The 20,678-nt window shown below is 43.6% G+C and overlaps 1 protein-coding gene across 1 annotated transcript; it reads right to left on the bottom strand.

Annotated features, from left to right (window-relative positions):
• On the bottom strand, positions 1 to 17,369 carry LOC100930201 (solute carrier family 40 member 1-like). Its single transcript, XM_023505243.2, has 8 exons — positions 17,108 to 17,369; positions 15,206 to 15,273; positions 14,515 to 14,674; positions 11,490 to 11,605; positions 10,976 to 11,102; positions 7,682 to 7,936; positions 4,028 to 4,738; positions 1 to 3,524 (listed from the first exon to the last, which is right to left on the bottom strand). Exons 1-8 carry the CDS (start codon positions 17,109 to 17,111, stop codon positions 3,229 to 3,231), a joined length of 1,737 nt encoding a protein of 578 aa, XP_023361011.2. The 5' UTR covers positions 17,112 to 17,369; the 3' UTR covers positions 1 to 3,228.
• Positions 17,370 to 20,678: the final 3,309 nt, after the last annotated feature.

Raw genomic sequence — 20,678 nt, 5'->3', positions numbered from 1 at the left:
TTTTTTTTTTTTAAGGCAACTATCACCAGGATTTATTATATCAAGTGTTAATAGGCCTAACTGAGAAATGCAAGCAAAGATATTCACAAGATCCTGTCCTTTCCACGTTTTCAACTGGAGGTGAGCGAGTGGTAGGAGATACAACTTTATACTCTAAAATAACAATCTCATTCATTTGGTGGCTTCTTTCCGCAGCAAAAATACATCCGTTTGGTGTACTTTCAGCCTATATTCATTATGTCGTACTTCTGCAGTTTTAGGTATAAATGGAGTTTTTCACCCCTTATTAATACCATGTTCCTCTACAAAGCTAGCCAGCTGATGTGCTATTTATATGTTACCGATGGTTCCCAAATTTGGAGTTCCTTTTACTAATACTTTTGGGTGTCGGTGACTAAGACTCAAATGAACCTTACAGTTACCAGCCATGTTATTTTGCTTTCTAAGCAGACACAGAAATTTGAACCCCTCAGTAAGGTAGCAATTAATGTCATTTCCCATTTAAACCACCACACACATTTTTGCTTACTTTTGGATGTAATTTTTTAAAGAGAGAGAAATTAAGATAATTTGCAACAGTTTTCAGTGTTGGTGATTTATAACTAATAAGAAAGTCATGATTCATTAGTCTTCACTGGTGACAACTCATTCATGTTGATGTGTTTAGAAGCCACAGTAATTCTGTTAGTAAAGTTGTTTTGTGTTGTTTTTGTTTGTATAATTGGAATTCTTACTCAGTCATCAAAGTGAGGATGGATGGAAAGAGCCAGATGTGGGGTCTGGCCCATAACATACATGTCACAGCTAATAATCACTAGCTATCAAATGCTCCCTGGCAATGAATAAAGCTATAATGATCTCCTTTGTTGACATCACAAATGGTTGCATTTCATCCGAGGTCATCATCACACAGGATAAGGATCATCCCCATGTGCTGTAAGTTGTGGAGGTAGCATGGGCTGGACCTGGAGTCAGGAAAAATCCACGTTCAAATCCTGACTCTGATGCTTCCTAGTTATGTGGCCCTTGAGCAGCTCTGACACTCAGTTTCTTTAACTGTAAAATGGGGGAAAGAATACGTGTTCTACCCCGTGGTAGTGGGTGGGAAAGATGGTGGCTGTTGTGAGCAGAGTACTTTACAAACCCTAAAATACTACAGAAGTGAGCTATGCTCGTTCCTAACCTACAATTACCCCCAGGAGTGGGGTAGAAGTACAAGCAGAAGCATGTTAGCAAGCTTACCAAATACCATTTTGCTATGCTAACAGCCTCTAGGAATCTCTGACTAATCTTTACTTTAAGACTTAAAGAGCAGAAATTTGCAATTGGGAGCCATAGAATTGGTCTTATTAAGGTCCAGCTGCTATTGACACATTCAGATGAGAAGATGGGGCTTCTCCACTGCCATCAATTAAGCAACAAGCTCTCAATGGGACCCTTGCCTTCCCTTGATCTCCTGATAACTTTGAACACTATTAGTCAGTCTCCTCTCCTGGCTTTGTCTGCTTTGGCCCTCCTCCCCCTGCCTATCTGACCATTCTTCCTCAGTCTCCTTTGCTGGATCACCATCCACACCCCATTAGCTAGGTCTGAGTAATTCCAAGACTCTCTGGGATCTTCTTTTTCTCCAATTATCTCACTTGCCCCTATGGGCAAAATGGTCATTTCTATATAAATATAAATAAATATAGAATTTCTGTCTCTGGTTATATCCGACCCTAATCTTTCTCTTGAGTATTATTCCTGCTTTTATTTCACCCCATAATTATCTGTCCTCCAGGCTTCCCTTTTATGCTGTGGCACCCCCATGTTAAAATCATCCAGCTTCACAACTTCCTACTCATTTGTGATTCTATCTCCAAGATCCAATCACTCACCAAATCCCGTCAATTCTACTTTCACAACATCTTTTACATCTGTTTCCTCTTCTCCCATTCACAAACACGACCCCAATCTTTTAACTTGTGTCCCTACTTCAAGTCTTTCCCTTCCCCAATCTGTCCTTCACCCAGCTTCTAAATCAATCAGTATATAGTTCTGATTACACTGGCTCATTCTTCAACAGCTCCCCATTGCCTTTAGAAGAAGATACAAGATCCTCAGCCTGACATTTGAAATCTTCTATAAACTAGCACCCATCTATCTTTTCAGATTTTTTCCCCAGTTACTCTTCTTCATACACTCAGTCTTCTGGTCCAACTGGTCCAATATCAACTCAAATCCAACAGTTCATCTTCCGCCACTGGGGGACAGACAGCCTGTCTGTCCCCACGCTGGCAATGCTGTCCCTTCTGAAATGTGCCTTTTAGGATATCTGACTTTCCTCAAGGCTCAGCTCAGGGCCATATCTGAGATCTTTCTCAGCCTCTGGCTCCAGTTGTTAGTACATTCTCCCTACTGAAATTATTTTGGAATTATATCCTTACCAGTAGATTATAAGCTCCCTGAGGGCTGAAAATGTTTCAGTTTTATTTTTGTATCTTGTGCTCATCGCAGTGCCATATAGAGTAGGCACTTGATAAACCTTTGTTGAAAACAGTTGGACTGAATTGGAAAAAAAATATGATCAGACCTTCTACTGGATAATCCTGACATCCATCCAAGTTTGAATTTTAGCTGTAGCATTTATATACATAGATGGTTCTTTTTCCTCTGGCTGAGCTATGGAAACCAACCTACATTACAAGATATAGATGCTCAGATGACATTACCAAGAAGAGATTTTTAAAGAATCGACTTAAGTTGAAGTGGTGTCCAAACTGTAGATAATATATACATTTTATCCGTCCTTCCAGGCCAGCTGGAACGCTACATCCTCCGAAAAGTCGGAAGTTATTTCTCTCTCACCACATCTCATAGCATTCCTACATGTTTCATGTAGTCCTCTTCCAATTTGTTTGGTATTCATCTACATTCATGTCTTGGGTGAGGATGGAGAGGGAGGGACTGTTTTCTACATCTCTTTAGATATGGAGAGAACTACAATTGATTTTCTAGCCCACCTCCTTGATTTTGGACAATATGGCAATCACCTTATTATTGAGTCACCCCAGACAGGGAAGGTGAGCACGTTGTATGAATTAGTCAATGAACGCGTGATTGATCGAATGAATGAATGTGGAGTGGCGAACCAGTGGGGAAGTGGCTAGAAACTCTGCTTGTGAAATCTGATCAGTTTTATGTGAGGAAATTCTCTAATGGGAGATTTTTTCCGGAAAGAAGGATTTCTCAAGTTAAAAAGGCTTTTCTGTCTCTCTCTGGTGGCTTCTGGGTATGTGGACTTTGACTCCTGTATCTACGTGCATAAACAAAATACATGGTATGCCCCATGATCACAAAGAAAATGGAAATGAACACCAACAGCCCAAATTGTTGAGGAGCTGGGGCCAGGATGACGAGGATGAAATGGATGAGGTCCATCAGGTAGTTCATGGAACACTGCACGCCATTCACGGTGCCGCGTTCCGAATCTGCGATGTTTTCCTGAAGGAGCTGAGTTACCGTGAGGTCAAAGGACCAGAGACCTGCAGGAGAAAGATTTGGAATAAATCAAAGAAATAAAGTGACTTACCATAACCCTTTCAGAACCTGTAATTTCATCTTACAAGATCCTCACTCCATTCCCTTCCCCTCCGATGATAGGGACGCAGGCTTATTAAGCCCTCAGTCCTTCAATAGTTCCAGTGGCCAAAATATTGATTGCCTCATCCTGATAAAGCTTTAGAAATTTAGCTGAGAGGGCCTAAGAAATGTTAGCTGTTGTTATGAAGCGTCTCTTAGGGAGGGCTTGAGGGGAGTCACAGGGACCCCTGAAAAAAGAAAAGGCCTGTCTGGGTGAGATGGCCGGGCTTGGGACAGAAAACAGTGAACTGGGTTCCTCATGGGCTCATCCAGTACTCCATCGAAACCCAGCTCTAACAAACCAGTCACTGGCCCGGTAGGGAGAAAAAGCATCACCTTTCCCTTCCCTGACTCCCAAGAATAACTGTTGTGGCTGCAGGCAACCTTCGGAGGAATAACTTCTTACCGATTCTGGCCAGGATCACCCCTGAGAAGAGCAAGATGATGGAGATGTAGGACTCGGGCTCGCTGCTCTCCTGGGCTCCATCCATCAGAACGGTATTGTTGGTCCAGTGGATGGTGGAGCGGCCAGGAAGGATAGGCTGGTTGATGTTCCTCTCAAAGGGGGAACCACGTACTGGGCTCCCTTTTAGCATCTTGTGACTTAGGGAAGAGTTCTGGCTTAGTGGAAGAGAGAAAATACCCAGATCAAAGGGACTCCCGGGGGCGAACACGGAGAAGACACAGAGCAGCAAACAGCCAATGTGGAGGCAGCTGGAGATGAGGCCCGTGTGCACCAAACCATAGGACCTCCTCAGCCTGGTGAAGAGGAGAGTGCCGACAAGGCCCGAAAAGGCGGAGATGGCCATGAGCAGGCTGAGCAGGGAGCCCCCGATGCCCTGTGTGTAGGCGTAGCCCGTGGTGATGCAGTCAAAGCCCAGCACGGTCGTGTACAGGAAGGCCAGACCCAGCCCCGCCAAGAAGACCGTCTGCCTGCAGTAGGTCTTCCAGCCCTCGCAGCACGTTCGCACTAATCTCTGCATCTTCCGCAGGCCCAGGGGAAAGCGGGAAGTCGTGTCCTGCTGGGCTTCCAGAGGAGACGGCTGGTCCTCCGGGGCTTCCGAAGTCTTGGGCACGTCGGCGAACTCGTCCATGGCTGGGCAAGAGTGAATTTCCCCTAAAAAAATCCAGAGATGAAATGGGTCACCTGAACTTGCCGCCTATTTTCCAGCCAGATGAAGGGGACAGCTGCTGACGGAGGATGCCGAGAACTTGTCTCCAGTCACCGTCCTTGCCTTAAGTCCCTGTCCTCGCCTTCTCTGCACAAAACGCTGGCACTGCGCTCCATTCGTGGCTCTCCTTTCCTCAGATTTCCAGTCATTTCCCAAGTTCCGTCCATTTTATGTCTAGCTTTTGTCCCCCTCTCTTCTCCTCAGACCGCCTTAATTACTCCTTGTCTGGTGATTATTGTGACATTCTATAAAAGGGTCTTCCTTGGATCGCTCTCATCTCCAATTCCTCGCCCACAGAACTAGAAAAAGAATTGGCCAAAGGCCCGGATCTGATCTTGTTACTACTCCGTCAGAGGTTTTAGTGATTTCCCATCATCTTGAACAGTGGTCTCCAAAGTGTTCTGATTGGCCATTTTATGGACCTATCATATATAAATCTCAGATCTAAATGTGGGTCAGGAATCGGGGCTGATGGGAAGAAAATTGGACATGTTTTAAAGACAAGATCCTACCTTAAAGGCAGGATCAAATACAATTTTTACATACATATGTATAAGCACTTTACACACACATATGGGTAGATGTATACATGTATATGTACCTATATATACCTGTTTACATATATACATCTACCCATATATGTATGTATAATGTTTTTCCTGTAGTGCGACATAGATGTAGTCTATTATAATGAATAATAAATTTCTTGAAGTCATAATGCTTGCTTACTTTTATGGTTTTTCATTAAGGTAAGATATGGATTTTTTTCAGAGATAATAGCCAAGAGAACAAAATCATGTGAGTAATCAAAAAAAAATAGATTTTTAAAAATATTTAAAAGGGAGTCCAAATAGTGGCCAATCCTGGAAGGAGCCATAAAGGACTATAAAGGAGAGATGAGTAGAATCTTATAAATGCATTCATTGGTTCATTCATAAAGCATTTATTAAGTGCTTATTGTGTGCCTTGTCCAAGAATCTGGGGACAAAACTGTCTAACATCTGATGTCACCTAGTCTAAACACTTCTCCAAATCCCATATCATTCTTCACAAGTGGTCTCAACTACAGTTCTTCCCGTGATAAACTCTCTACCCCTGGAGACAATGCATATTACTTTTGAACATAGAAAGCAGAGCTAGAGGAGGCAACCAGGATCAATAAAAAAACAGCATTTTGGGAAGGAAGGAAGGAAGGAGGGAAGAGAAGGAAGGAAAAGAAGGGAAGGAAGGAAGGGAGGAAGGAAGGAAGGAAGGAAGGGAGAGAAGGAAGGAAGGAAGGAGGGAAGGAGGGAAGAAGGATAGAGGAGGGAAGGAGAGAGGGAGGAAGGAAGGAAAGAAAAGAGGATAGGAAGAAAGAGAGAGAAAAGAAAGGAAGGAAGGAACACATTTTTTAAAATGGTGGTTACAGAAATGCCATTGCCCTTTTCTGTAAAAACACACTATTCCTGTTATAGAGACGGTATATTGCATTGTACTATATGAGGCTGGGCCTGGTGTCAGGAAGCATTCTCTTCCCAAGTTCAAATCTGGCCTCAGATACTTCCCAGCTGTGTGAACCCAGGCAAGTCACTTGACCGTGTTTGCCTCAGTTTTCTCAAGAGGGAAATTATAAACCACTCTAATATTTTGCCACAAATGAGCTCATGAAGAGTCAGACATGCATGGCTGAAAAAACTGAGCAACATCGTTTCCATTTTTTGGAAAAAATGTTTTGTACTGATGTCTTTGTCCACATATCTGGAATCCCCCACTTTATCTCTGCCTCAGAGAGTTTCTCTTTTCCTTTAAGATGCAACTCAAATACCATTTTAATTAAAAAAAAAAAGCTTTTCCTGATTCCTTATTGTTCTCTCCCCAAATCATCTTGTATTAAAATAGTCTGAATATACTTACTTAATATTTATTCTGTATATATTTTATATATACTTATTATCTTCCCCATTAAAAGTTGTCATGAGTAGAGATTAGGAAATTCTTCAATAAACTTAATTAACACTTAATAATTAATAATTAATTAAGACTGATTGATTGATAGATCCCTATCAAGTGGGAAAGGATTTGTTAGGTTTCGCTGGTACCCCATTGGGTAACTCTCTAAGCAAGCAGGTAGGGACATCGATCGAAAAAATTGCTCTCAACAGTTACAGTTTCTAAAGTGACTAAAATATCCATACTTTGACCCAGAGATCCCACTGCAAAGTATATGCTTCAGAAAGTCATTGGAAAAAAGGATCTCAGACCCAAAATAATGGCATTTTTTTGTGGTAGTGAAGACCTAGAGACAAACGTGTCCATATATTGGGGAATAGGAGAACAAATCATGGTCCATAATTATAATGGGTTTGTACTGTAAGAAACAATGGACATAATAAAAACAAAGAAGCATGGAAGGCTTATATGAACTGAAATAAACAGACTCAGGAAAATAGCATATACAGTAGCTTCAATTCTGAAGATGATAACAACCACAAAGCAATCTAAAGTGAGAATGCTCTTTGCAAAACTTCAAAGAATAAGCCTGATCCCAACAAAGAGACATGAGGAGTCCCCTCTGTAACTCTTTCACATGGGTGGAGGAGGGATATTAAATATCACATCAGCTTATTTTCAGTATATTGACTAGTTTTAATGAATTTTGTCTTCATTTTTTCTTTTTAAATTTTTTTAAAATAAAGGATGACATTAAAAGATTGAGAGAGAGGGATTCAAGGGAAATGTAGGTGATGGAAAAATAAAAGATATCCATAAAAATCTATTTATAAAATGTCACATTTTTAGATGAGAAGTTGAGAGGGAATATCTTTTAAGGGACAGAAAGTAAAAGCCATTGGAATGAGAAAACTCAGGGAAGAAGACCAAGTTGGGAACTACAATGAAGGGAAAATTACCTTGAGAGCTGACAAGTTCCAGTTGCCTTTTGAGAAAGCTGTCCCCTGTGCACCGCCGAGGTTTGACGGCCAGCTGAGGGACAAACTGATAAACCTTCGACAGAAAGAGGAACTCAACCAGCAGAGACACCAAGTTCCATCCCAGGATGAAGCCACAACCAATGACGTTAGATGCCCACGTCATCACCTGTCCCACAGAGAGAGGGGCAAAGATGTTGATGATTTGGTCCATTCTTCGAATCATTGCATTCATCCCTAGAAAGGAGAATAAAACAAATCATCTCGCTGCCTGGTGGTGGGAGATCTCTACACCTGACATCCAAGAAGATACTTTCTAGTGTTCAAAGTCTGTGGCCAAACTTATTCACCAGAGGCATGTAGGGCATGGAGATGCTCAAGTATTCTACAGTTTTTATTATAGCTTTCTATATACAAAACATATGCATAGGTAATTTTTCAACACTGACCCTTGTAACATTTTCTGTTTCAACTTTTCCCCTCTTTCCCCCCACTCCCCTAGATGGCAGGCAGTCCCATACATGTTAAATATGTTAAAGTATATGTTAAACACAATATATGTATACATATTTATACTGTTCTCTTGTTGCACAAGAAAGATCAGATTCTGAGAAGAAAAAAACAAAAAGCAAGCAAACGATAACAGAAAGAGTACAAATGCTATGTTGTGTCCACACTCACTTCCCAGTGTTCTTTCTCTGGGTGTAGCTGGTTCTCTTCATTACAGATCAATTGGAACTGATTTGGATCCTCTCATTGTTGAAGAGAGCCACGTCCATCTATTCGACATTTTTATGGAGAAGGAAACTCAGGCTCAGAAAGGAGAATCGATTGTGGAATTATTTAGTGGCAGAGCTGGGAGTGAATTCCAAGTGCCATGACCCCTGCTCAAAGGCTAAACATTACTTTGGTTGGCATGATGTGAAAATACAAATATAAGTGAGTTTAATATCCACAATCCAAGTGTTCATCACCTTAAGTGTGGTTTACAAGCCAAGACCAGAAATTAAGGGACAATCTTGCACTGTGGGAAATGCTTTGTATTTTAAAAAAATTTTTTTTCACAAGACAGTTGGGGTTAAGTGACTTGCTCAGAGTCACACAGCTAGCACGTGTTAAATGTCTGAGACCAGGTTTGAACTCAGGTCCTCCTGATTCCAAGACTCGCGCTCTATCCACTCCATCATCTAGCTGCCCCCAATGACTTGCATTTAGCCGGGAGTCTTAGACTCATAGATCGAGATCAGGATGGAACGTTAGAGATGAAGGCTGTTCAGTCCCTCTCCAATTCATCCTTCTCTTAAGGGAATGCCCGGGGACTTTCTAAGGAGAGGCTTTAATCATGTCATCCCTCTGCTTGATGGACTCCCTGTTACCTCTAGGATCAACTAACATTTAAAGTTCTTCATGACCTGGAACTTTGGTGCCTTCCCAGGTTTACGTCTTCCATAAACTGCAGCCCTCCACACTAGCCTATTTCCAGTTTCTCAAACACAACCCTTCACCTCCCATCTCCACGCACGGCATGTGCTCCACGCCTGCCATCCCCACCTCCTCCTTGCCAGCTCTGGTTCCTTCCAGACACAGCCCAAGCCCCCCTTTCTGCCCAAGTCTTTCCTGGTCCCCTGTTGCTCGTACCTTCCCTTGGAAACTACCGCCACCTATTTCCCTTTGATCTTGTAGGAACAGTTCTTTGCACAGCGTCTTTCTCATTAGAAGGTGAGTCCTTGAGAACAGGAACCGTGTCTGTACTTTTGCCTTTCTTTGTACCCCCAGCACTTGGCCTGGTGGCTGACACATAGTAAACACTCAGTGCTAGTTAGCTAAGCCTAAGTTAATGACCGCTTCTATTTCCTCATCTGTAAAATGGATGTGACGATGCTCATAATGCCCACCCCACAGGGCTACCAAAAGACTAGAGGACACAACGGACACCAGTGCTTTCAAGTTCTATAAAATGCCAGCTTGCCAGCCAGTCCAGACTGAGCAGAGCAGGATCAATGGCACCATTTATGGTTCTACATGAGATGGGTCCTCAGCTCCACAGAAAGCTGGCTAATGTGCAGCCCAGCCTCCAATCTAAAGGGGGAGCAGGTTCAAGCCAAGCTCCCCAGAAGCTGTACCATGTCTCCTCTGTCTGAGGGGTCCCTTCTTTCCCCTCCCCCACAACCTCCTCTTCTCACCTCCATCTGGGTACTGTCTTCCCCTCATCAGAACCATAATTGCTGAGTCCAAGGTAGGACAAGTAGCACAAGAGGGAACCTCAAATCAACTCTTCGAAACAAATTCAGTCGGGGGATGAGGAATAAACCTCGGGGAGAGAATTTGGGCCTTATGGCAGAGGGTCCCCTCCCTGTAGCACTTGGATTACCCTGGAATGAGGGAAGCCCCTTAAGAGCAGGAGTTGTCTATCTGGACCCAGAAATAAATGTTTCCTTCCTTTCAGTCTTTCAGGAGGAGCAGGGTAGGGCTAACTGAGAAGGAGAGCTAGGTTGTATGGGACAGGAAGCTGGTATCTTCTGATTACTTCCTATTTTCCTGAATTATTCTTGTTAACAAGGTGCTAGAGGGGTAGCATGGAGCAGCTGGGCTCAGAGCTGGGAAACCTGGGTTTGAGTGATTCAGTAACATACTAGCAAGGCCGCTCAGGATCCTAGGCAATTTTTTTTAGGGGCAAACCTGCATTAATGGAGGGAATTTTCTCCCAGATGAACTCTGTTCTTATTTTTCCTAGCTCATGAAAGTAAGTTCTTGCAGTTCAATTGGTATGGCTCTGGATAAGACTAATTTTGGTAGAATTGTCATAGGAGGGAATTTTTCGCCAGGAATTCCCTGTGATCAAGTCTGCCCCTTCTCTCCCCCATAACATGTCAGCATCCTGAGGAGAGGTCCAGTCACCCTGCACTAGTTATGGCTCTCACAGCCACAGTTATTCCTCATGGACCCCACTGAATTTACACATCATCCTTTTGAGATGATTCATTAAGATCCAGGGCATAAATAACTGTTTGGACATGTATACATATATTGTATTTAACTTATACTTTAATATATTTAACATGTATTGGTCAACCTGTCATCTGGGGGAGGTGGGGAAGGAGAGGAAAATTGGAACAAAATGTTTTACAAGGGTCAATGCTGAAAAATTACCCATACATATTTTTTTGTAAATAAATAGCTATAATTAAAAAAAAAAGATCCAGGGTATTCCTTAATCGCTCAGGGTGATAAAGTCATGGCGGCTTGTTCATAGGTGGAGCAATGGCTTGGACTTACCAGCAAGCTGGCTTCTGTTGTCCCCAGTGATGACCACAATCCAGTCTCTCTGGATGGTGATGGTCAGGGCTGTGCTGGCCAGGTTGGCCAGATCTGCTAAGATTATCACTGCCACGTAGCAGGCCACCTAAGGAGATGGGTTGGAAAGCAGAGTTTACCATCTGAGAACAGATTTTTCTATGGTTTTTTGATCCAACCCGGGATGAATAGCAAGGGACAGGTTCAACTTAGGGGAGGAGGAAAATACTATTCTGCTGACTTGAGTTTTCTTCCTACCCACTCCATCAGCCCAGATCTGATGCTAATTTTGGTCCTGCCAACGGGAGCCCCACAATTCTGTTGTCATTGCTTTGTCTGTGATTTAGGGTCTGATTTACAGCTTCAAGGTGAAAAGCAACATAGCTAGGTTTAAAAACCCCAAGTCCCCCAAACACTGCTGACCAGCAGGAAGATGCAACCCAGACTTCCGAGGATCATTCCCTTGTGCCAGAGAGAGAGAAGAGTCCACACGTACCATGAGCCAGCCCTGCCAAACGCCTTCGATCTCACTTTTGTAAGAGAACACCAGCATGAGGACCACACAGCAGGCAGTGACCGAGGAGTTCTGAAGGAACAGGGATGCGTGGGCAACTGGCAGTAAAGGAGATAATAATTCCCTGTCATGCAACATAGGCTCGTACGTTTAACCAGATCCCTGTGCCTGCCCCAAGTGATATTTCAATCCTTTATCTGCTACACTGTGATACAAAAGCAAGGTTACATTTCTGATCAAGCAGGTACAGCAGAAAAACAATGCAGTGGTTTGGAGCAGCATCTTATACCATGTACCATGATCCATTCTAAATGAACTAATAGCTAAATATAAAAGATGTTAGAGAAGAAGGGAAGCTCTTTTCTTTCAATACCATGGTTGGGACCAAATTCATAACCAGATGAAAGCTAGAGATGATCATGAAAGGCAAAATAGACCGGTTGGGTTATATAAATGGGAAGATATGCATGAACTTAGCCTGACTATGGAGGGGTATCAGCTAGTAATAACATTGGTCTTTCAGTGCCATGGTTAGGACCAAATTCATAACCAGATGAAGGCTAGAGGTGATTATGAAAGACAAAATAGACAACTTAGGTTATATAAATGGGAAGATATGCATAAACTTAGCCCGACTATAGAGGGATCTCATAGCTAGTAATTAAATTGGTGCTGAGGTGATCAATTCTTTGACCAAGAAACAAAGTAAAATTACAAAGTCATTTTCAGGCCTTCTGGATGGTGATCGTGTGCCAAGGAAAGAGGACAGAAGAAAGCAAAACTTTCTGACCCAATCAGATTGCAAATCAGCTAAGCATGAATGGACCAATGCTAGCTGTGTCCATCCTGGGGGACCCTGAAGTCACAGAACTGACTGGTCACCAGGAGGAAAAAATAAAGACTGAAGGTGCCCAGCATCTGACCACTCACAATCCCCCTCAAATCACTTTGCATGTATTTATATGTCTGAGTCTATCTGTTATTTCTACTAGAACATCATTTCCTTGAGGGCAGGTGCTAATTATCCTTTCACCTTGTATTCTAGTGCCTAGAAGGGCTTTGTGAAGGCTTGTTTTTTGAAACTGATGAATAGATTGACTAGACTATTTCAGAAGAAGGTGACAGAAGCTCTTAAATTGGCTAAGATACAGGAAAAGATAATGACAAATGTTGGAGAGGATGTGGAAAAACTGAGACACTAAACATGTTGGTGGAGTTGAATAGTGGGTTGGTGAAGCTGGTGGAGAGCAATCTGGAACTATGACCGAAGGCTATAACACTGTGCATACCCTTTGATCCAGCAGTATCTCTACTGGGTCCGTATCCCTAAGAGATCATAAAAGAGGGAAAAGGACCCACATGTGTGAAAATGTTTGTGGAAGCCCTCTTTGTAGTGGCAAGAAACTGGAAACTGGATGGATGCATCATCTGGGGAATGACTGAATAAGTTATGGTATATGAATGTTATAGAGTATTATTGTTCTATAAGAAATGATCAGGAGGATGATTTCTCAGAGAGTCCTGGAGAGACTGACAGGAACTGATGCTGAGTGAAATGAGCAGAACCAGGAGATCATTGTACACGGCAACAAGATTATGTGATGATCAAGTGTGATGAACTTGTCTCTTTTCAACAATGAGGTGATTCAGGCCAATTCCAATAAACTTGGGATGGAAAGAGCCATGGAACTATGGACTATGGAACTATGGAAACTGAATATGGATCAAAGCATAATATTTTCAGCTTTTTGTTGTTGTTTGTTTGCTTGTTTTTCTCCTTGTGTTTTTTCCCCTTTTGATCTGATATTTTTGCCCAGCATGACAAATATGGAAATTTATTTAAAAGAATTTTTTATTAATTTTTAAATTTAATATTAAAAAGAATTGCATGCTTAACCTAAATTGGATTGCATGCTGTCTTGGGGAGGGGAAGGGGGAAGGAGAGGAAGCAAAATTTGGAACATAAGGTTTTGCAAAAGTGAATGCAGAAAACTGTGTTTGCAAATATCTAGAAAAATAAAATACTATTTTAAAAAGAAAAAGAAGATGAAATAGTCAACTGCCAAAAGCTCTAGAAAGACCTGTGTTTAATTAGATATTAATTAATTAAATAGATATTAATTATATATAGTTAGATATATCCAGAAACAAACTGAGTTACCTGATGAGTTAACATAATAACATAAATACATATCTCAAATATTGGTGGTTCTAGGATATCCATGTGGGTATCCCATCCAAAGGTGCAAATAGTAGCCTATGCAAGTCTTTTCATCTCATGACTCTTGTCCAAGTCTTCCTGTAAGTGACATAGCCAACACATAGCAGGCCTTCTGTGGATACCAATGGAGTATCCAGACAATTCATCACTTGCTGGACGACCATTGCATTTTTTTCCAGTCTTTGGTCAGATGTGTCCTTGATATCTCTTACAATTCTTGTTGGTAATGAGTTACTCTCCATACTTTTCTCCATTGCTCTTTGGAAGACTTTGAGTTCTGTCTGACTGTGAATTCTTTGTTCTTTGCCTTTTTTATATCACCAGAACATACCACATAGTAGGCATTTAATAAAAAATAAATGTATTGGGTTAAATTGAATTGGAACCCAAAGTCATGGTATCCTAGACCTTCAGGTAGCTAAGGAGCATAGTGGATAGAATGTTGGACTAGGAATCAAGAAGATGTCACTTCATATGTCTCTGACACTTAGCTGCATGATCCTGAGCCATTCACACAATCTCAGCCTCAGTTTCCTGATCTGTAAAATTGTGAAGATCCAGTAAGAAAACATGAAAATCACTTTGCACCCCTTTGGGAGGTTTAGAAGTGCTGGTTATTATTATTATTATTATTATCAATCTTAACCTCAGTTAAGTCATGTATAAAATGTAGATAATAGTAACACCTGCTGGAGTTGAGATTCAAACACATTTTCAGGCATTAACTATTCTTGGTTCTACATCTGTTCTGGACAGGCACTGAGTGAGAATTAGAGAATGAATTACCTTTATTTCTTGGTTTTCTGTCAATCCAATCTCCAATTAAAACCCCAAACATCAACACTGAGCCGGCTACTACTAAGCCAAAAACTGCTGTCAGAAGAAGGTTGCGACCATATAACTCTATCAGGAACACAGACAGAGCAAAGTGCCACATCCGGTCTCCCTGCAAAGCAGCAATGGAAAAAGAGGCTGGGTTAGGGATTGTTCTTCCTATGGTCATCAATGAGATGAAATTGTGAATAAGACACATCAGCATTGGGGACAAACCATCTTTCTGCAATTTCCCAGAGCTATGAAGGAAGGATATTTTCCTACAATACAGCCAGCTCTCATTTATCCAGGGCAAAGAATTTGGAATCAGAGGACCTGGGTTCACTTTCCCTCCCTGGGCCTCAGTTTCTCCATCTGTAAAATGAAGGGGTCGGAGCAGGTGGCCTTGGAGGTCCCTTCTAGATCCTAAGTGCTAGAGCTATGGTTCTAGGTGGGGGCAAGATAGTTCCCTTCCTCAGTGTCTTCATCTATAAAGGGAAGGGGTTGGATTTGACCTCAAATCCTATTTACTCTAAATCTAAAATCCTGAAACACACAGAAATGGCCCAATATCACAATCTGTCCCTGAAACTCTGGTTGTTCTCAACCTCATAGCTCCCTTGACCATTTGAAACACAAGAAAAATGATTTGATTTCACCTTACCCATATAGAAAGCGCACAGCTGACATAGACCAAGAATCTTGGCCCCAGGCGGCAGGTCAAAGTGGCCCCTAAAACACACATAACCAAACCATGAACGACAGTCCCATGCAAACCTTGTCAAAGACACCCTTGGTTTATTTCCTCAATGCAAAGGAAAGCCCAGGAGGCTCCTGCCCAGTGGCGGGGAAGGATGATTTGAGAGCCCGGATGAGGGTGTTCTCGTGTGACTACTGAGGGCCTCCTGAAGGTCTGAAGCCGACTCCTCTGGATCCCAAGAAACGCCCTCAGGACCCTCCCCAAAGCCCACCAGATGTTGCTGGGGCCTCATCCTTTGGGCTTCCCAAGGCGGACTTTCCCTTCCAAGATCACAAATGGGCTCATTTAAGCATTTAAAAAATCCCCAGTTTTCCAGCAGGGGATATCGCTCAGGAGTCAGTATCTAGAAGACCTGAGTTCAGGTACTCTGACATTTCCTAGGTGCATTTGTTCCCAAGAAAGTCATTTATCAAACAATCAACACTCACTAAGCACATGTTTACTCTAGGCCAAGTACTGGGGAGCACTGAGGAGGCAGTTTCTTCCTCTGAAAACTGGGGACAATAATAATACTTGTACCATTTACCTCACAGGAGAGAATGTGGCTACAGTTCTCTGCAAACTTGGAGTTCTCATATAAATGTCAGTTATTCTCTCCTGGGAGACAATAAATGGAAATGAAGCTGATTCTGTCAGAGGCATCTGCCTCTTGTGCCTTCAGGAGAGCTGGAGGCACAAAGGGTGAGTTTCAAATTTGGGAACTCTGGCTCCCAAGAGGCTTTGCTCACAACAAGCCTGTGACACGGGGGTATGGCCATAATTCTTCCCATTTTACAGATGAGAAACTAAGGCTCATAGGGGTGAAGTGACCTAATCACAGTCAGAGGGCGAGTTAGCTGAAGCAAAAATCTGAATCCACATCTTCTCCCTCCAAGGACCGCGCTCTTTCCACCATGCCATACTATACTTCAAGATACCTTGTGACAACTGTAGAAAGACAGATTGTGGTACTATCATTTAATAGCACAGAACACTGCAAGTGGAGGAAGAGGCTGAATTTTGTAGATTATTTAAAGAGAGTTTCCCTTACACCAGGATAAACATATGTGGAAACTCTGTGGAGTCTACTCCCCGACAAGAGGGGAAGTGAAGACAATTTCTGGCAACTGGGATCTCTGCGTGTCTTTATGTGTGTGTGTGTTTGTATGTCTTTGTCTCTCTATCTCTCTGCTTCTCTGTCTCCCTCTGTCCTTTCTCTTTCTCTGCTTCTGCCGCTGTCTCTCTTTCCTTCTGTCTCTTTCTCTTTTTCTATCTCTGTCTCATTCTCTGTTTCTGTCTTTGTCTCTCTCCCTCTGTCTCTTTCTCTCCCTTTCTGTCTCTCTTTCTCTCTCTCCCTTTTTCTCCCTCTGTCTCTGTCTCCATCTGTGTCTCTCTCCTGTGGGTGTCTCTGTCTCTATCTCCCCATAGCCCTCCCCACACTCAGCCCTGTGTCAGGGGCTGTCAAGGACATAGCCCAGACCCAGGTAACAGGCTGGTTTTTAATTTAAAGGCATTTTCAGTTATGGAGTGAAAATAAACAGTTTGCCCCCGAGTGAAATAGGCAACAGAATCCACTTTGGCAGCTGGAGCCTTCCATTTAAATGGAAGTGATTGAATTGAGAGCTCACAGCATATTTTCGTTAATAATTAAGCAAAGGGGCTTTTTTTCTCCCTCCATTTCCTTGTGGCCACTAAGATCACGCTTCGCCCTCCACTTTCTCGAAACCCAACAGATCTTAAAAGAAAAGCCCCGGCTCTGAACTGCAGGGAGAGACCTGATTAAAGCATTAGCCTCGAAGGCCGCGGTCAGTCACCGAAGTGTCTCACCCATTTATCTCCCTGGGTGGGAGCCCTGCAGGAATTCACATTTGTAAAATTCCCCGGGATTGTCAACTGGAAAGTGCTTCTGTTGCCTTCGGTACCATTTGAAATCCATCATGGAGAGAAGCCTTCCCCCGTGAGCGACGGATGCTAGGCGGACTCTTCAGACATGCGAGACTCTTTGGATTGGGGATTTCGCTTCCCCCTAAACCCCGTGCTTTGCAATTTAATCTTACAAATGAAAGAAAGCAGGAGTCACTGGTGAAAACAGAACAAGAGATGACATTTTACAGTCGTTACTCTAACTAGACACTAACAAGGTATTTTTAATATTCAATTCAATTAGGCAAGAAGAAACCACTCCAAGAGAGCCTTTGGAAAACAGGCCAAATTGCTTAGTGACATTTAAATTAGAGAAATTCTGTTTTTGCGGCACATCATTACCCAAAGAACAAATGCATGAAAAAAACACTATTCATTTTCCTTAATCAAATCCCCCCATGCCCAGTGGCGCTGTGTAATTTCAGACTGATGATGTTAACAGAGCAATATTTCCAACCCAGAGAGAGATCGCTTCTTTTCCCAACCGAGCTAGCTTCGGAGAGGGGAGCTTTATTGGCGACCTACCTAAAGGTCTCTTTTCTCTCCTAATTTGTCTGGTGCCTAGGATTTCACTCAATTTCTCTTTATTTCCACAGTCTTTGATATCGTTGCCTTCTCTCATCATTATTGCAGACTGTGAACGAGAGATTTGAGAGAATGACAGATTTATTCAGGGGACCGCGCATTGTCGTAAACTGTGAGAAATGAACAAGCTCTCCCCTTCATTCCGATTGGATTTCCCCTAAAAACCGCTCCCACTTGATTCTTTCAACTGGAATAAGTTAATTGTACAATCTATTATAAGGTCTACTGCATAGGAATAAAGTCGAACTACTTGTCAACAAACGAGGCATGTTAATAATGCCCCAAACCAATTACTCAGGGGAAATAAATCTCCGTCAGCAGCAATCAAAAGCCCTCCCAGTTTTAATTTAGAGAGAGAGAGAGAGAGAGAGAGAGAGAGAGAGAGAGAGAGAGAGAGAAATAGTTGAACAGTAAACAGCCCTTCATTAAACACATTATGTTTCCATTTTAATTATTCACCAGGGTAAATTGATTACATTTGCTATAATTAATGAAAGTTTTAAAATGAAAAGAAAACCACAAGTGCATTTACAAGAGCGCAGCCATGAGCCACAAATGTTTGCTCCCACCTGCTAAGAATTTTATTTAAAATAAGAAGCATCGGAAACTCTGTGAATTGTTTTACTCACCAAGTGCAGGCAGCAGGGAGGAGTTTTTCATGTGTTCCAGCTTGGAGTCTGATCTTGGTTTCCATTCACTCCCCAGAGACCACGTGCAAAGATGGAACTGGTCAGTGAAAGGGTTCTAAAACTTACATGTGCTCTTGTCCACACACATACCCCATTGTGCGAAAAGTGCTGGGTGTGCAAATGCTTCCTGCGGGTCATCAGATGAAAAGCCAGCAGTTTCTGCTCCCCGTGACAGACCAGCAGAACATAATAAAAACCGGGCTCGTCGGGCTCGTCGGCCCCGTCTCCATCTAAGTGCTGGGCCCAGGAGAGTCCCAAGGCCGGTCCCGCTCGTGCTGCGACCTCCTCAGGCAGAAAACCGGGGAAAGGCCGGCTCAGGCCCACAGGCCGCCTCGCCTTGGGTGTGTTCCCAAAACGTGCATGTGAAGCCCAGAGCAGAGACTGAAGGAATACCATTAATGTAGCATGGAATAAGACACCAGAAAGGAAGCGTTCCACAAAAGTTAGCTCTCAAGCAGGAGGCCACACAGACCGTTTCTCCAAGGTTGGCTGGGAGAGGAGAGGAGAGGAGAGGAGAGGGTACTTTCTGGGCACCCTCAGAACAGCTCTGTTGTTCATAAAGTGACACCTTTTTTATCTCTATTCTAGAGCTGAGAAATCAGGGTTAAGAGGGGTGAGGAGACTGACTGGTCCAAGATTATGCTACTAGACAAAGCCTGAAGTGGGATTGGACCCATCTTCTTAACTCCAACCTCAGTGCTCTCCCTGCAACCCCATGCGGGGAAGAACCTGGTCAATAAAGAGCATCCTCCTAGGCTGGAGGGCACGGAGGCTGCACCATTCAGTTGAGCCCAGAGTGGGGCTCCCTAGGAAGGTGTGGGATGGTTGGAACCTTGGCCTTTGCCATTGCACTGAGCCTCGTCCTTCCCACTACCCCGTACTCTCAGTGGCCCAGGACCGCATCAGGGCCCCCTTGTCAGACTTGGCACACACACTCTGCCCACTCTCCCCGGGATTCCCGCTTGCTTTCTCTGTACCTCATTTGCTGTGTTCTCTTGCTCCTTTCTGCTCAGTGTTGATTGAAAAGGTTTTAATAAAGGAACCCAGGCTAAAGTGTACACATCTTCATGGATCACCCCTCACAGGAGTATTTACTCTAAAAAGGGGTATTGCTCTAACTCAAGGGAACTGACAGTCAGAGACCACCCAAAGGCCACTCAGACCACCAATCGGAGACAGGCCATTGAGTTTGTCGGCGGGTGGGAAGCATCCCGGCCTCTCCCAGCTCACCCATCAGAGGCAGCGACTTTGGCTGGGCAGCTCCTCCCAAGGCCCGGATTATGAGTCTTACCCTCCAGGACTGAGACTTCATGGCTTGGCCAGGGTCACAAGGCCAGTGAACGTGCCTTCCCGGCTCTGTCTTCCTCTGGCCATTATGCAGGATGAGGGGAGAGAGGGAACCATACCTTGGATGGGAGCGTAACTATGTTCCCAAGGCAGCAACACTTCCCAAGCCCTTCCCACACTTCCCAAGCCATCAGGCTGGCCTGGGGAGAAGCAGGGAGCGGGGGGGGGGGGGTTCACTATGCAGGATCTAAAGACACTCACTGGGAACCCTGAAAAGAAGAGGTACAGGGGCCTGGAGGTGGAGGCAGCTCCTCCAGGAAGTGCATGCCTCTGCTGGATTAGAGAAGGAAAGGAGAGAGGGCGACTGATGGAACTGCTGTCCTCTACCCTGCTCAGGTCACGCCAGCCATCTGCCTCTTGGGGGACAGGGACCAGACATTGGGAAGCCCCCCTCCTCCGCTTCTGGCTGGGACTCACTCCACTTTACTTCGTTTGCATCTTCTCTGCTTCTGGGTTAGAAAGAGTGAAGGTCTGGAAGCCATGCTGAATTTTGCCTTTCTTTGTAGCCCCCATGCTCGGCGTGTTCCCCCACAAAAGATATCTTGGAGAATGCTTGTTGCCTTGGCCCGGAGTACTGAGATATGAAGTGACAGACCCGCTCCCCTGCATGATCTGAACCCAGGTTCTCCTGCCTACTTGGACAGGTGGGATTTTAGCTGAGCCGTGAAGGAAGCCAGGGAAGCCAGGAGGTGGAGAGGAAGAGGAAGAGCATTCTAGAGGAGAAAAGAGAAGAAGAAGAGAGGAGAGAAAAGAAGAAGACAGGAGAGGAGAGGAGAAGAAAAGAAAACATGGGGGAGAGAAGAAAGAGAAGGAAAGAGGAGATAAAGAAGAGAAAAAAGAAAAAAGAAAAGAAG

The sequence above is a fragment of the Sarcophilus harrisii genome, chromosome 5 (assembly GCF_902635505.1).
Source record: "Sarcophilus harrisii chromosome 5, mSarHar1.11, whole genome shotgun sequence".
Lineage (NCBI taxonomy): Eukaryota > Metazoa > Chordata > Mammalia > Dasyuromorphia > Dasyuridae > Sarcophilus > Sarcophilus harrisii.
This window is presented reverse-complemented; position numbering and strand designations above follow the sequence as displayed.

Excerpts from the sequence above, each read along its gene's own strand:
- LOC100930201 (XM_023505243.2), bottom strand. Across the intron at positions 7,937-10,975 it reads CAACAGAAGCCAGCTTGCTG|GGATGAATGCAATGATTCGA; the intron begins GTAAGTCCAAGC and ends TCTCCTTTCTAG. Across the intron at positions 3,525-4,027 it reads GGTGATCCTGGCCAGAATCG|GTCTCTGGTCCTTTGACCTC; the intron begins GTAAGAAGTTAT and ends TTTCTCCTGCAG.